General features: G+C 41.4%; 1 protein-coding gene across 3 annotated transcripts in view; it reads right to left on the bottom strand.

Moving 5' to 3' along the window:
- Positions 1-6,395: 6,395 nt before the first annotated feature.
- The window catches only part of LOC144293877 (inhibitor of carbonic anhydrase-like), a 55,770-nt gene continuing 44,574 nt past the window's right edge, over positions 6,396-17,591 (bottom strand). For all 3 annotated transcript variants that reach the window (XM_077865101.1, XM_077865100.1, XM_077865099.1), the window contains 5 exons: positions 15,594-15,735; positions 9,756-9,820; positions 9,032-9,216; positions 7,576-7,762; positions 6,396-6,602 (listed from right to left, as the gene is read on the bottom strand). In XM_077865101.1, coding sequence (XP_077721227.1) covers positions 6,568-6,602; positions 7,576-7,762; positions 9,032-9,216; positions 9,756-9,820; positions 15,594-15,735 — 614 coding nt within the window. In that variant the 3' untranslated portion in view covers positions 6,396-6,567. The remainder of the gene's footprint in view (positions 6,603-7,575; positions 7,763-9,031; positions 9,217-9,755; positions 9,821-15,593; positions 15,736-17,591) is intronic.

The following is a 17,591-nucleotide window of genomic DNA, read 5'->3' on the forward strand; positions in this document are numbered from 1 at the left end:
AAAACTGATTGCATATATCTCTTCTAAATGCTGTATTCGGGATCCCTGGAGGGCTCAGCGGTTTGACACCTGCCTTCGGCCCAGGATGTGATCCTGGAGTCCCAGGATCGAGTCCCCGCGTCGGGCTCCTTGCATGGAGCCTGCTTCTGCCATTGCCTGTGTCTCTGCCTCTCTCTCTGTGTGTGTCTCTCATGAATAAATAAATAAAATCTTAAAAAAAAAACCGTTGTATTAATTGACAACACTTTGGTAGCTTGAAATCATCCATGGTAAAAGTACTTACTTCAGGAAATTGGCAAGTGATACAAATCAGGGCCTTTTCTTTTTACCTTGAAGACCTTGTTGTTGAAAGTTTATACAGAAATCACTGACAAAAGAGGAACTATAATATTACAGGATCTTACATTATACACGAAGTGATATGACATTAAATTTATTTTTATTGATGTGTAATTAACATACAGTATTATATTAGGTGTATAATATAATCATTAAACAATTCTATACATGACTCAGTGCTCATCAGGATAAGTGTACTCTTAATCTCCTTGATCTATTTCACCCCTTCCCCCACCCAGATCCCCTCTGGCAACTATCAGTTTGTTTTCTGTATTTAAGAGTCTGGTTTTTTGTCTCTTTTTTTCTTTGTTCATTCATTCTTTTTCTTAAATTCCATATATGAGTTAAATCATATGGTGTTTGTCTTTCTCTGACTTATTTCACTTAGCATTATACCCTCTAGGTTCAACCATGTTGTTGCAAATGGCAACATCTAATTCTTTTTTAGGGCTGAGTAATATTCCATTATACACATACAAACACCATGCTTTCTTTATCCATTCATCTATTGATTAACACTTGGGTTGCTTCTGTATCTTGACTATTTCAAATAATGCTGCAATAAACATAGGGTTGCATGTATCCTTTCAAATTATCATTTTCATTTTCTTTGGGTAAGTACCCAATAATAGAATTACTAGATCATATGGTAATTCTATTTTTAATTTTTTGAGGAACCTACATTGTTTTCCACAGTGACTGTAACAATTTGCATTCCCACCAACAGTACATAAAGATTCCCTTTTCTCCACATCCTTGCCAACATTTGTTATTTCTTGACTTTTTAATTTTAGCCATTCTGACAGGTATAAAGTGATATCTCACTGTTGTTTTGATTCACATTTCCCTGATGATTAGTGATATTGAACATCTTTTTAAAGACATTAAAAATAAAAGAAAAATAGCTAAAAGCCAATAGAGAAGATAAAAAGTAATATTTTAAAAATGTAAGCCAATAAAAGGCAGAAAAGAGGAAGCAAGAAATAAAGAACACAGGAGACAGAAAACAAATATTAATAATTACGTTATATATAAATGAACTAAACACATCCTTTACAAGGGTAGAGATTGGGGTACCTGCGTGGCTTAGATGGATAAGTGTCTGTCTTCAGCTTAGGTCATGGTCTCAGGATCCTGAGATTGAGCCCTGCTTTGGGTTCCCTACTCAGTGGGGAACCTGCTTCTTCCTCTTCTTCTGTCCCTGCCCCCTGCTCATGCTCTGTCTCTCATTCTCTCTCAATAAATAAAACCCTTTTTAAAAGTTAAAAAACAAAAAATAAATAAAAGGGTAGAGATTGTCATACTGAATGAAAAAATAAAGACCCAACCACGTGCTCTTTATAAGAAGCTCTCCTGGGATCCCTGGGTGGCGCAGCGGTTTGGCGCCTGCCTTTGGCCCAGGGCGCGATCCTGGAGACCCGGGATCGAATCCCACGTCGGGCTCCCGGTGCATGGAGCCTGCTTCTCCCTCTGCCTGTGTCTCTGCCTCTCTCTCTCTCTCCCTGTGTGACTATCATAAATAAATAAAAATTTAAAAAAAATAAGAAGCTCTCCTTAATATAAACAGATGGATTAAAGTAAAAGATTGGAAAACAATATTCCCAAGCACATACCAGTCAAAAGAAAGATAGAGTGGTCAATTAATATCCAATGAATTAGACTTAAGAAGTACTACCAGGGACAATAGGGACTTTTCATAATGACGAAGCAGTCAATTCATTAAGAAAGCCTAACATCCTAAATGTGTATGTACCTAACAGAACAAAATAATATAAAGCAAAATCTGACTGAACTAGAAGGAGAAATGAGCAAATCCATACTTACAGTTGAGTATCTCAATCCTCTTCTGTTGGAAATTAATGCAAAAAAGTGACAGAAAATGAGTCCAGATGGAGAATTTGAACAATAACATTAACCAATTTGACCTAATTGCTATTTATAGAGCCACACTACATGTACTACATGTTACAGATCTATACATTACAGAACTACACCCCCAAAATACAGATTACATTTTTTTCCAAGTGTGCATGGGACAACCACCAAGATAGACCATAGTCTGGCCATTAAAAATAACTCAATAAGTTTAAGGGGATTGAAGTTATACAGAATATATTCTCTGACCACAAAGGAATTAAATTAGAAATCAATTAACAAAAGGCTATCTGGGAAATCATCAAGTATTTGGAAATCAAAAATAACTTTTAAGGGATCCCTGGGTGGCGCAGCGGTTTGGCGCCTGCCTTTGGCCCAGGGCGTGATCCTGGAGACCTGGGATTGAATCCCACGTCAGGCTCCCGGTGCATGGAGCCTGCTTCTCCCTCTGCCTGTGTCTCTGCCTCTCTCTCTCTCTCTCTCTCTCTCTCTCTCTCTGTGTGACTATCATAAGTAAATAATAAAAAAATAAAATAACTTTTAAGTAATCAACAGATCTAACAAGAAATCTTTGGGAAATTAGAAAAAATGTTACCTGAATGGTAAAGAAAACATAACATACCAAAACTTTAGGAATGCAGCCCAAATAGTACTTAGAAGGAAATTTATAATTTTAAATGTCTATATTAGAAGACTGTTCTAAACTGATCTAAACTTGTACCTTAAGAATCTAAGAAAAAAGCAAATTAAATGACAAGTAAATAGGAGACAGGAAATAAGGGCAAGAACAGAAAATGAGATAGAAAATACACAAATAGTGAAAATTAAAAAAAAAAATTTGTTCTTTGAAAAGTTCAATAAAATTTATAAAGTAACTAGACTGATCAAGAAAAATGAAGGGATAGAACACAAATTACCAATATGGAAAGTAGAAGAATAGATGTCATTTATATCCTATAGATATTAAAAGATAATAAGGAAATATTTTTGGACAAGTTTATGGCAAAAATAGACCATTTTGATAAAATAGACAAATTCCTTGAAAAACACAAATTTACAGTTTTATATTTTCACTGGGTCTTCTTTAAGCCTTACACTTTTTTCTTTGTTATGCTTATGTTTTCTTTTAAATCCTGGGGAATGTTTATAACAACTGTTTTAAAGTTAATTGACTGTATCTGATAAAGGCTTAATATCCAAGACCTATAAAGAATGTATCAAACTCAACACTCCAAAAATGAATAATCCAGTTAAGAAATGGACAGAAGACATGAATAGACATTTTTCCAAAGACGATATCCAGATGGCTAACAGACACATGAAAAGATGCTCAACGTCACTCATCATCAGAGAAATACAAATCAAAACCACAATGAAGGACACCTGGGTGGCTCAGCAGTTAAGTATCTGCTTTTGGATCAGGGCATGATCCCAGGATCTGGGATGAAGTCCCACATCGGGCTCCCTGCGGCGAGCCTGCTTCTCCCTCTGCCTTTGTCTCTGCTTCTCTGTGTGTGTGTGTCTCTCTCATGAATAAATAAATAAATCTTTTTTTAAGAAAAAAGTTTTTTAAAAAACACGATGAGACACCTGTCAGAATGGCTAAAATAACAGCACAAGAAACAACAGGGGTTGGCGAGGATATGGAGACAGAGGAACCCTCTTACACTGTTGGTGGGAATGCAAACTGGTGAAGCCACTGTGGAAACCAATATGGAATTTCCTCAAAAAGTTAAAAATAGAACTATCCCATGATCCAGCAACTGTACTACTAGGTAATTACCCACTGGATACAGAAATACAGATTTGAAGGGGTATATGCACCCTGATGTATGTAGCATTATCAACAATAACAATAAGCATTATTTCCATAACAATATAGAAAGAGGCCAAATGTCCGTCAACTAATGAATGAATAAAGAAGATATATGTACAATGGAATATTAACCATCAGAAAGAATGAAATCTTGCCATTTTAGCAATATGGATGGACTTAGTCAATTATGCTAAGCAAAATAAGTCAGTCAGGAAAGACAAATACCATATGATTTTAGTCATGTGGAATTTAAGAAACAAAACATATGAACATGTGGGAAGGGAGGGGAAGGAAAAAGAGAGAGAGGGAAACAAACCATACGGGATTCTTAACAATAGAACAAACTGAGGGTTGATGGGGGGGTTGGGGATGGGCTAGATGTGTGATGGGTATTAAGCAGGGCACTAGTGGTGAGCACTGGGTGTTGTAAGTGATGAATCACTGAATTCTTCTCTGGAAACCAATATTGCACTGTATGTTAACTAACAAGAATTTAAATAAAAATTTGAAGAAAAAAGTTTTTTAAGTTCATTATCTAAATACTATCATCTCCTTGGTTTTTAGGTCTGTGGAGGCTTAAAAAAAAAAGCTTTCATTTATTATTTGAGAGAGAGGGAAGAGAGGCAGAGGGAATCTCAAGTAGATTCTTAAGCATACTCTGCACTGAGCACAGAGCCCCACACAGGAATCAATCTCATGACCCTGAAATCATGACCTGAGCCAAAGTTGTGATTCTGGTGCTTAACCGACTCAGCCACCCAGGCGCCCCTCTAAGTATGCTTTTATAGAATGATTTTTCTTTTGATTCTGAGTCAAATTTTATGCTTCTTTGCATATCTGGTAATTTTTGCATACAATGCTGGATATTACATATACTGCATTTTCAACGTATTTAGATTTAGTTGTCTTCCTTTAATAGGTATTGAAGTTTATTTTATTATTTTATTATTTTAAGATCTTATTTATTTATTCATGACAGACACAGAGAAAGAGAGAGAGAAAGAGAGGCAGAGGGAGAAGCAGGCACCATGCAGGGAGCCCGACACGGGACTCGATCCCGGGTCTCCATGATCACACTCCGGGCCAAAAGCAGCGCTAAACTGCAGGGCCACTGGGGCTGCCCTGAAGTTTATTTTAGAAGGCAGTTAAGTTACTTATAGATCAGCTGGATCCTACCAAGGCTAGTTTCATTTTCAGGGCAGTTATGGAGCTCCTTCAGTCTACAGCTACTTTATTTATCCTCACATCCAAGATCTAACCTTCAGTGGAATCCTTAGGTGTTTGATTAGGTCTCTTCACTCTGATTAGGAACACAAATGACTCCTAGCTCTGTGTGGGTGCTGGGAATTATTCAGCTTATAGTTTTCTCTCAGTTATTCTTTGTCTAGTTGGATGGATTTCAATTTCATCCTATACTCATGTGGATTTGTATTTCACCAAACATTCAAGGAGACTCTTCTACAGATTTCCTCTGTATACAAACTCCAGTCATTTTGCTTCTCTATGCTCCTCTCTCTGTTTCCTCAGCTCAGTGAGACAGGCTTTCTTGGGTTTCCCCTCCTTGTGCCATCATCTGGAAACTTCCTCTAGACAAAAAGTAGGGTCACCATTCTGCTTACCTCTTTTCTTTCCCTTCTTTCAAGGACCAGAGTCCTGTGCTGCTATTGTCCAATGTTTGAAAACAGTTGTTTCATACACTTTGTCTAATCTTTTAGTTGTTTATGGAAAGAGGGCAAGTCCTGTACTGGTTGCTCTTTCACAGACAGAAGCAGAAGTCCTACACTCATAAAACTAACAGTTAACAATATATACCTTAGGGTCCCATTCAGTATTTATTGAGGCACTACCATAAGCTGCAATTATGGTAATACTAGATAGAGCAAAATCTCTGATAAGAAACTGACTTAAATGAGTGTAAATCATACTTTCAGGAAATTGACTGTAAAAAGGGAGTAGGGTTAGATTTTTGCAGTAATTTTAGTGTTTTCCAATTAATCTGAGTCATGATTTTGATTCCACTTTATGAATTTTAAATGTTCAAATATATTTTTAAATAGACAAGCTCATTACTTATCCTTTGTTTTTATTACGTAAGTCCTTGATACTGCACACACAGATGCTTTTTTTTTTTCACACTTGTAATCACCACTCAGACTCCCTTCAGATAGATTTATTGCTTAAATTCTATTTAAGTGATTTGACTCTTGGGTAAAATAAAGAATAGGGAGGGAAGATGAGCTAGTATTATATAGTTCTTTTAAAAGGTACAATTTAATAGATACTAAATTTGGAAGCATAACTCTATAACTCTAGTATAAAGACATAGTTTTCTCCCCTTAAAAAAATCTGAGGACATTTAATGAAGTTTTCTGAGAAAACACAATAGTTTTTATTCATTTTAATTTTTGTATCAGTTATAACATGTAATTCTAAAACAACTGAGGTTAATAGAGGCCCACATGCAGACAAGCAAGGATGTGTCTCCATCGTATTTGTGGTCGCTGAGCATCTCTGTAGTTGCCCACTTTGATCAGTTTTTAATGTACATGGAATGTACAGGCGTCCTGAAGTTCTGTGAAGCAAAACATAACAGAAAGACTTTCAGGTACTTCCTGTGCTTACTCAACAAGTCTGTTCCTGTTTTCTGAAAGTAAATGCTAGGTAATAATAGTTTTTTTTTTAAGATTTTATTTATTTATTCATGAGAGACACAGAGAGAATTCTCGATCCCAGAATTCTGGGATCACGCCCTGAGCCAAAGACAGACACTCAACCTCTGAGCCACCCAGGAGTCCCAGTAATAATTCTTTAAAATTCTTTCATTCTCTTCTCTTCTCTCTCTCTCTCTCCCCTAACTAACATCAGTGCTATCCTTAAATAACTACATTTTCCTTTCCTCCTGCTCTCATCATCTTCAACACACAATATAATTCAACAAAACTTTAGGCACACTCCCAGAAATTTGATTATCCTAGCTCAATTTTATTTCTTCAACTTAATCCTTTTTGAGGCAACTATGTTATTGTAAAACACACATATACACACACACATACACATAAATTATGCCATATATGTATATAAAAAACTAGAAAGGGTACACTATTGTACTAACTTCATTTTGTTTGTATTGATATTATTTATACATTTTACTTATAATCTTTGAAAGTTGATCCTTTATGAGTGATATATAGGAGTCATTTCCCAACCTTCTCCCTACACTGAAGGGCTCACATATGTGTACCTTTTCATTTTGTTATGAAAAAAATGGAAAAGCACAATTAAACAAGTCTAACTTCCAAATGTCAATTACACTCTCTGTCTCCTTCAAATGATTTGGTCTTTTTTTTCAGGTAGCCTCTTACTTGTTGTCTAATTGAGCTGCCTCACTGCTAAGTCTGCATCCTCCTGCAGGGCCAGGAGCAAGCCCTCTCCATCTATGTGTTCCTATCAGTCCTGGCCCAGGGCTTGGCATACGACGGTCCTTAATACAAACATGTTTACCTTGATTCCCATGGTATTGTTCCTCAGTGTTTTATTCTACTCACCAGAGTGTAAGCATTGTCCCATGTTATCAAGAGCCTTAAGATACTCTGGTCCTAAGTATTTTCGATAAGTTGTTCCATCCTGAAGGTTAGCCAAACATGCCGTGTCATCACTGAAGAGCAGGTCCTTGGATGAGGATTGAAACATCTGGAACATCCTGTATTCAAACCCATTTCTTCCAAAGAGCTCCTGAGTTAGACAGACAGACATACAGACAGTGAGCACAGTGCCAGGGAGCACGAGGCTGTGCTTCTGAGGCTTCTTCTGCTCAGATCTGAGTCTGCTGTGCTGCTCAGCTCCAGCCCCTGGGAGACTTGGGACACACAGCACTATTAAGGCAAAAATTATGGGCTCTGGGTTCAAATCCTGGCCCTAGCTTTGCCTTGTCATGTGACTTTAGGAAACTTCTTGAGCTCAGTGAACCTCAGATTACTCATTGGTAAATGGAGATAACACTAAATAGTGAGATAATGTATGTGAAGTAATTGCTAAATGGAAAAAAAAGCTTCGAGTTTTGTGGCCAGTGTATCACACTACTCCAATCACTGCTGGATATTTTCAACTTTCCGGGTCATACTACCTTTCCTCTTGCTGCCCAAAGCCCTTGCTGTCTTGCCTCTTCTCTAGGTCTGCCCCAGGCACCTGACCGTTTCCATCTCTTCCTTCTCCTCTTTTTCTTTGTTCAGGGGCAGCTTGCCTTTTGGGAGACACATCCCTTCAGAAGTACCTGACCAAGAGCCCTTTGTCTTGCCGGTTCTCCCTGGGTTGTAGTCCTTTAACTGGTATGTGTGGCCAGAATATACTCATCTGGGGCTCTTCCAGGAAGGGGATGTGTGAGTGCAAAAGGCAGATGAGGCTTTGGGTTTTCCTTAAGATCATTTGGTTTAGGCATCCTGCTACTTCATAGCCTTTGTTGGCTGCCTGTAGAGGTCATGAGTTGTCTGAATGTTGGCTCTTGAACTTTCATGAAGCCTAAAATGGTGCTCAGTCTGCCCAGGTTCAGCAATGCATTGGGACCCAACCTAAGTCAGGTAGAGTAGCCTCCATTCTGCTTTTTCCACATATACCTCCTCACCTTAGTGTGAAAGGCACTGAGCCAATTCCCTTATTTCTGTGACAGAAGAAGAAAGAGACAACTCTCATGGAGGAACTGAACAAGTCCACGAGGTACCAGGAGTATGCTCAGAAAGGCAAGTGGGTCTCAGGGAGACCCTTCAGATACTCATGTGTCCGAGGCTTTTTCAGTCCACTTGAATATCCTAGATAACCCCAAAGCACAAAGTAAACATAGCCACCAGCTAGCTTTTTGCTTTCATCAGAGGCAGGGCTGCAAGAATCTAGTTCCACTGCCCAGGGAGAGAGGGTATGAGACTGGGCTAGGTGTGTCAGTCAGTTCTGAAGGTGCCTGAGCACTCAGTTGGGGGGAATGTGTGGACAGGACCTCCTCTGTGCCTATACCTGTTGATTGAAGAGCATTCTGCGAACAGAAGCTGCCTTATCTTTCCTTGAGACCACAGCATGATTTGGGACTATGGCCAGGTGGCACCTGTGAGCTTCAGTCACAGGCCTCCTGGTACCATCAAGGCACAGCAGCTCAAAGTCTTCTTGCTTCAGATCTTTAGCCCATGCTTCAGGGTTCTTTCCTGTGGAGAAGGAAGGTCAGTCAGCCACAGCTTCAGTCAAGGTGCCCTCCCCCGGGGGCTGTGACCTAACTAACGATGTCTGGGAGAATCACAGACATAGGAAAATGAAATAAAACTTTAAAAATAAAACAGAAGAGAAAAATTCATGGTTATAAATTCATAGCCTCTCTGGTTAATGCCTTTTCAGTCCTGTTAAAGGGCAAAGATTTCTTAAACAGGTCTGACAAAGCACTAGCTAGAAAGAAGGCTGATTAAAAAAAAAAAAAAAAGAAGGCTGATAAATTGAACCACATTAAATATTAAAATGTTCATCATTAAGACATCATTAAGAAAATGAAAAGGTAAGCCTTTCAGAGAGAAACAAGATATTGTCAATACATGTAGCTGACAAAAACTTGTATCCAAAATATATAAGGAATGCCAATAAATTAAGAGAACCAGACATGCTTTAATAAGTTTCCTGGTTGCCCAACTGGGGAGTGACTTCCCGGCAAACTCAGATTTTTTCCAAGGGAGGAAATGACAGCACAAGCACACACCTTCAGTGTTCTGGAAGACGGTCGTCTCCTTCACAAAGGCAACATCTCCCTTCTCAACCAGACACCTGTACAGCAAGGGTTAGGTCAGGGAGGATCAATAGGAGTGGGAGATGGAGACACCCAGGGAGAACCACCGAGAAGATCACAACCCCTCCACCGGAGCCCCCAGGCACACTGCACACTGACCACATCCACACACACAACTAACACTCAGCTGTCCCTGAGAATTAGAGGGGAACAGTAATAGAAAAAGAAACCTGCTTATTTTTGTTTCTATTGTCGATAACCACTGTTTGGTTCCTTATTTTAAATACTGATTGGTTTCTCCAAAGAAGAAGTTTGTGTTCTCCTATTAACAGGCATATTCAAGGATGACTCTCATCAGAGATTAAAATCAGCGTGGGAGACATGATCTTGACGTAGTCTTTTCACATCCATATGTCTAGTCAGCCTTAATGATCACTAGTTAATATGCATCACTAGATATGTGTTCACACTTAATACCCAGAAAAACATTTCTCTGTGTTTAAAGTCCATTCCTTATGAGAAATGTTGAATACAACATTAACAATCAGTTCTACGACATCCAGTCAGTTGGCAGTTGACATTAATGATTCATTTTCAGGAACACCTCTCTGGTTTTCTCTCTCTCCTAACTTCAGGTCTCTCTATACTTAGCTAGGATCAATTACTCTCATTCAATTTTCCTAAATTCCCTTTGCCCTGTTTCTTTCCTCTTCCTGCTCTTCATCTAATTCCAGGCCTGAATATGGATGACCGTCCGCCTCAGGTGTGTCTGCACCTCAGCAGGGAGGCAGCAGACCAGACACCTTCGTGATCGTTAACTTCTAGGCCTTCCTGCTTTCCTTGCTCTACTCTAGATCTGTGATTCTCACATATGGGCTGGGATCAGCAGCATCGGCACCAGCTGCGAACCTGTCAGAATTGCACATTGTTGGGCCCCACCCCAGACCTACTAGATCAGAAACTTCTTGGGTGCGGCCCAGCAAGCTGTGTTTTAACAAGCCCCCTGAGAGATTTGGTGCCCTAATGGTGAGAACCACTGTTTGAGAGGGCCACCTCCCTATTCTATAGAGCAATGACCAAAATGTTTTCCAGATTCCTGCATGCCTCTGTCTCTCCACATACCCTCTCAGCAGCACTCACTCTGACAGGTGCTCCTGCTTCCCAGAGAAAACAGATATCATTACATAGGCTTTCTTTCAGCCTCCCTCTGCCAAATCTGTCCGCCCAAGTCTCCAGTGCTCTTCTCCTGCTCTCTAGGCACAAAGAAGGAGTGGAGGTCTCCCTCCCAACAAAAGTGTCTTTCCCAGGTACCCTGCATCCCATCCCCACCCACACTCTTAGGCACCTTCCCATAGTTACCCTCTTTACCTTGTGTAATTGGAGTCTTTCTCCATTCACTGGGCTCTTTTTATCAGCATTCATACTTCTTTTCTTTTTTAAAAAGCAATAATCTCTATCTTGATCCCACACTGCTCTTAGTGATGGGCCTCCCTCCCCCACTCATCCAAACACTTGAAAGGAATCATTGCACTTTCGATCAGCACCCCTTCACACCACCCTCACTGACTCCTGCCAGTCAGCTTATGGGACTGACTGTTGAATCTGCTCCCACCAAATCCAGGGGCCAGTTTGCCATACTCATTTTATTTGACCTCTCAAGGTCATCCTTTCCCAATTTGAAATATCATCTTTGTTATACACCAAATATAATGTATCCATGTATAAATAAGTCTTTGAAGTCTATTCTCTCCCACTGGTTTGTCATTCTTGCATGCAAACCAGTATGTACTGATCATAGTATTACAGTATTACATTGTATTATAATGTGATTTTTATATCTAGGAAAACAAAATTCCCCTTGTATAATTTCATTTAAAAATTCTTGACTCTTGTTTGGTCTTACTTTGAGAACTGACTCCTTCCCCCCACACTCCCCAATCCATCTGGTCACAGCTAAAACTAAAACTAAAACTTTACAATGCAGCTTTGCTGCATGAGTTATGTCAACACGAAGCCTTCACTGGAACTGGGCTGACAGTCCCATTTCCTGAGAATTGGGATTTTTTACATTGTGGTCTGTGTTTGACTGCTTCTTTATAACTGAGAAGCTAATAATAATGCTAGTCACAGACATTTTCTTTCATGTAGACTGAGAAATAGAGAAAACTATCCTGCAGGAAAAGAGAAAATGAGGCAGATGTGAAGAGGGAGAGAAGGAGGAGGAGGAAGAGAGAGAAAAAGAGGAGAAGTAGAGAAGGACAAAGAAGGAAAAGTGTGTTTTCTTATGCTAAACATTCATTCTGGAATTCTAATTTAACTAGGTGTCCTCAATTTCATCTGGCAACTCTCACCTTGAAGTATCTTGGCTGATTTCTGAGGCTCAAGTCTCAGGCCTTATAAAGAGTAAGCACCTTCGGTTTTTTCACTTTCAACAAAGAAGACTTTGTTCATTTTATTAAAGGGAAAAGACATTAAACAAGTAGATAAAATATATAGTATTCTAAAGAGTGAAAATGCTTTAAAAATATAAAGCAAGAAAGAGGGATATGAAATATTGGCAAAGGCATATGTGTGTGTATGTGAAATTATAGTGGCTAGGAAAGACTCCCTGAGAAACCCTAAAGGAAATGAGGGAACTAGCTATGACATGAGTAGGAAGAGCACTCCCGATGAGGTAAGACCACGAGCAAAGGCCCTGAGGCAGGAGAGTTGATAAAATCACTGAGGCCATAGAGAGAAGTTCAAGGACAGAGCCTTGGAACACACCAACATGCTGAGGGTAGGAAAGTAAGGTGGAACCAGCAAAGAGACTGGAGTGTAGTAGCAGGAGAAGGAGGAGGGAATCCAAAGACTGTGGTGTCCTGAAGCCAAGGAGGAAAATGCATCCATGGGGAGGAAGTGATCCATGGTGCCAATAATGCTGGTAGATGAAGCATTGCAAGGACCGAGAAGTGGTCATTAGATTTATTTACCAACACAGAGGTCATTGGTGATTTAGAAGTGCAGCTGGCAGATGGTGATGAACCAAAGGGGGTGTGTGGTGGGAATATGCACCAGCAATGAGAAGGAATGAATTCTGTAGGTAATTTTAAAACAATAATAAAACCAACTCCACTAGTTGGGGGTGAGAGAGAGGAATAGACTCTTAAACTGGGTTCTGAGGAGACTGAAAGGAGAGAAATTGGAGCGAGGATATTAAACTCCTTCAAGGAATTTTATTTTTGTTTTTTACTTTTTTTAAGATTTTATTTATTTATTCATGAGACACAGAGAGAGAGAGATTGAGAAAGAGAGAGGCAGAGACACAGGCAGAGGGAGAAGCAGGCCCCATGCAGGGAGCCCCACGTGGGACTCGATCCCGGGTATCCAGGATCATGCCCTGGGCTGATCTAAACAGTTGAGCCACCTGGACTGCCCAAGGAATTTTATTGTAAAGAGAAGAAGAGAAATGGGAAGTTGTCGGAGAGGAAAGTGAAATCAAAGAAAGATTTTACTTATGTATTTATGTTTAAGATGAACAAAACAGCAGCACATGTAGATGCTGGTGGAAATGACCTAGTAAAGAAGATGTGATGGTGCAGGAGCAAGAGGGAAGAAGTGCCAAGCAATGTCTTTGGATGGGTTGGAGGAGAGGCTGGTGCAGGTCCAGGACAGGGCTGAGTGAGGTGACCCAAGCAAGCGGAGGGAGGGCAGTGTCTGTGGGCACAGATGCCATATAGGGGTAGATGTGGCAGTGAGACACTGTGGCATTTCTTTGGACTGCTCCAGTTTTCTCAGGTAAAATAGGAAACAAAGGAATGACAGATGGAGGGAGATGTGTTGGAAGACTGAGGCAAGGAGAGAGTATGGACTCATCTTCTAGAAGAGTGCCTGGGGAAGGGACTAGGCACATGTGCACATTTGAGGTGGGTTCTCCTTTCTTTAATAGGGGGGGAGAGGGTTGGGTCAGGCATCCCAGCAGTGAAGACACCAAGGAGTGGAACTTCGGACCTAACCAATGCCCTGCTTCAGCCAGGAGATCTCGGGCAGGCATTTGAGGCTATGCACGGGGGAATGATTACTGTGGTTGGCTGTGGAATGGACGCTGGGTGTGGAGAGGAAAAGGACATGAAGGGGAGACAGAATGGAGAAGAGTTTACAGGATCTGTAGGTCACAAATCTGTAGGAATGAAGAGCTGTTGGAGTCAGGAAACCCAAGGGAGTGAAAAGGCAGGCAGGAGGTAGTGGGGGGAATGAGCCATCAGAAGCTAAGGTGGTTCTGTGGGTATCCAACCTCATTTAGGGAAGAGGGCAAGTTGTGTTTCAAGACAGAGTTCTGACCTTTCTGGGTCCTCTGTGATATCATATTAGTACCTATAAGACCATCAACCCTAATACCAATGCACTTTCTGATGTAAAAAAACAAAACCAAGAAACAACCCCCCCACACACACACATGCTACTTTAGCCTAAGTTTCATGTTTAGCATACATGTAGTGGGATCTGTGGAAATACATCATTATGTATGGCTTATGAGAGATAAAACTTTGGTGATGGCAGGACAAAGTCATCTGGCAGTGTGACAAATAAAGGGGTCCTTCCTAGATGCGTACACATTCTCTACACAGCAGCCAGAAAACCCTGATCCACACCACATGCTTACTGCCTCAAAGTGTCCCATGCTGCTCAGCATCCGTAGAAGTAAATCTATCTCCTTGGTCAGGCTGATAGGGCACTGAGACATGTCCAATGCCACAGCTCCGGCCTCTGTACCCGCACAATCCACTCCCTCCCATGCCCCACTTCAGGGCCTTCTTTTCTGGCCTCACACACAGCATGATTTGTCCCACCTCATGCCTTTGTCCTTGCTGTTCCTTCTTCCTTGATACTCTTCCTCTGTATTTTGTCAGGTCTGATTCCCTCTCCATATTTAATTCTCAGGTCACATGGTCCCTTCTGCTTGCTGAGGCTTTCCCTGGCCACCATTTTCAAAACTTTCCCCTACCCAAGTCACTACTACACCAGCCCCCTTGGTTCCTCTGTAGCACTTACCACAGTCAGGAAGTGAATGGCCCTCATGGCCCTCATTTATATGTTTATTGTCCTGCTCTCCCCATGAGACAAGTGCAGGGGAGCTACATGTGTCTTGTTGCTGCTACCCCTCTACCTAGACCAGTACCGGTCACATAGTAGGTGCTCAATAAAGGTTTCTTGAATGGCCGGAGGAGCACAGGAATACCTATTTTTAAAAATGTACTCATTAGGGACTCCTGGGTAGCTCAGTGGTTGAGTGTTGCCTTTGGCTCAGGTCGTGATCCCAGGGTCCTGGGATTGAATCCTGCATCAGGGTCCCCAGAGGGACCATGCTTCTCCTTCTGCCTGTGTCTCTGCCTCTCTTTGTGGGTCTCTCATGAATAAATAAAATCTTAAAAAAATAAATTTTAAAAATAAAATAAAATTTACTCATCAGCCAGGTGTAAGAAGCACATGTCCAATACTCCTCCTCTAACTTTAAACTGGAACTCTGAAAGGTTCTGTGACTTGTTCACATCATACAGAAGAAAAGAACAAAAGTAGAACCAGGGTCATGACCCTGCACCCGTTATTCTTGCCTCTCCTCAGGTGCCCTAAGTCAGCTGGTCTGCAGAAAAGTGTTCCAGAAAGGAGCTGGTCTTGAGTCCTTGGGGCTAGTGGGAATTTGCAGTTCTGTTTTCTAATTCTGGTTCCTCCTATATGCAGCACCCAGATTCTGGGGCGGTAGAAAAGGTGAAAAGGACAAGAAGTTCACTGGATTGGTGCCAAAGAGAAAGGTGCTGCACGGATACTACTCACCTGAATGCTCCACTGAAGCCATAGTATCTCTCATGGTTGTTGGGAGCACATGTGTGGGCTGGGTCGCTTCCACCACTGCACAGAGCACAGAGATTTGAATTTGGATCAGATCCAGGGGCACAGCTTTGACTGAAGAATTCATCTGTGCAGAAAAACACAAGAGGTCAGCTCTTCTTGCCCGTGTTAGCAAGAAAGCTGCAGAATTTGTCTCTAGAACTACCAGAATGGTGTAAAGACACATTCAGGTGTTTGGTACCATATTATTACAAATAAGAACCTTTTGCAACTAGAGTAAAAGGGGACTGGCTGAAGTTGGCACAAGGGTCTATGGGATAGAAGTGACACAGGGTGGAAGTATGGAAGGACAGACACAGATGTGATCCTAAGAGAGTAAACAAAACCAAAAGCCCTACCTGGTTGATACCCACATTTTTCCTGACCTCTGCTATCCTTACCCTCCCTTATAAGTTATCCCATCTTGATCCAAATCCAGGAAGGGGCCTGAGAGGCCCAGCTGCCAAGCCCTGGCTGGACCCCAGGGCACTGTGGTGAGGACATCACATAGGCCCCACGCTCCTGGAACTCAAGTCCATGAGCAACAGTCATAACTCAAGAAGCCACGCCAGTGAATCTGTACCCCCACCCCCTACTCCAGCTTGCAATGGGAAAGACGAATATGGTTCTCTAGAGCTACAGGTAAAGGAATCTGGTACAGGCCTGGAAATCAGGGAGAGGCCTCAAGTCGAGAGATGAAGAATGAATAGCAATTACTTAAGTGATGGGTGAAGGGACAAGAGTTTTCCAGACAGGGAGGAGCATATGTAACGGCCTAGGGGAGGCATTGGGGTGGGGGGCAAAGGCACAGAAAGGTTAGTAAGAGTTTATTGGGCTAGGCCCAAGAGTGAGTTGGGAGGAGGCAAGGTCCAGACCTGCTTTTGCTCCTTTGTGTAAGTTTTGTTCTTTATCCTTAGAGAAATGGGGAGCTTCTGAAGGGCTACAGCAATGCTGGACCAAGGGTAGTGGGCAGGATATTTCCAGAACTGCACTTTGTAAAGATTGGTCTACCAGTGGGAATGGAATGGAATGGAATGGAATGGAATGGAATGGAATGGAATGGAATGGAATGGAATCCAGGGAAGATATGGGGTGCAGGCAGCAGGTTACTGTAATAGTCCAGGGGAGATGAGGGCAGTTTGGACTAGAACAGCACACATTGGGAGGGAGACAGTGGAGGGACTCATCACTGCTAATGGATTGGTGCATGGAGGATGACAGCTTGGTTTCTAGCTGGGGCTAATGGATGGACCGTAGGGTCCTCCACCAAGCTAGGCAGCTCTGGAGCAGGCTCAGCAGAAATTATGCATTCTATTTAGAGCTTAATTGCTTTTGAGATATCCAACTAGATAGCATTAATAGGCAGTTCAATATACACAGGTGTGAAGGTCAAGCAGGGATCTGTGCTAGGGATAAAGACACAATAGTTATCAACATATAGATACAATAGTAATAATAGCAAACATTTATCTAGTGCTGGCTATATGCCTAGTTTTGTATATATAATATTATTTGTTTAGATGGCAAATGAGGCTGTAGTCATGGATGTGAGTGCCTGTGGAGGAAAAAGTTGCTTTAAGGAAGTGAAACATGTATTAACCAGACTGGGAAAGGGGACTTTGAAGGGGCAGGAGAAAAATCAATCCAGTGTGTTTTCACAAAAGCCAGAAGATAGTGTTTTGGGGTTATCTGAAGAAAGAGAAGCCATGGAGTAATGGACTGGAGCATGACATTCCAATTCAGCAACATGGAGGTTACCGGTAGCCTTGACCAGAGTCCTTCTATGGAAGGACACAGAGAAGCCAGAGGACAGGAGTGGAGGGGTGAGTGGGAGAAGAGTGGCTCAGACCACGCTGTTAAGAAGCCTGGCAGGAAAGGAGGAGGAGAAACAAGTCAGAAGCTGGAGGAGACTGCTGAGCAAGGGAGGACTTTTAAAGATGGAAA

The sequence above is a fragment of the Canis aureus genome, chromosome 22, assembly GCF_053574225.1.
Source record: "Canis aureus isolate CA01 chromosome 22, VMU_Caureus_v.1.0, whole genome shotgun sequence".
NCBI classification, from domain to species: Eukaryota; Metazoa; Chordata; class Mammalia; order Carnivora; family Canidae; genus Canis; species Canis aureus.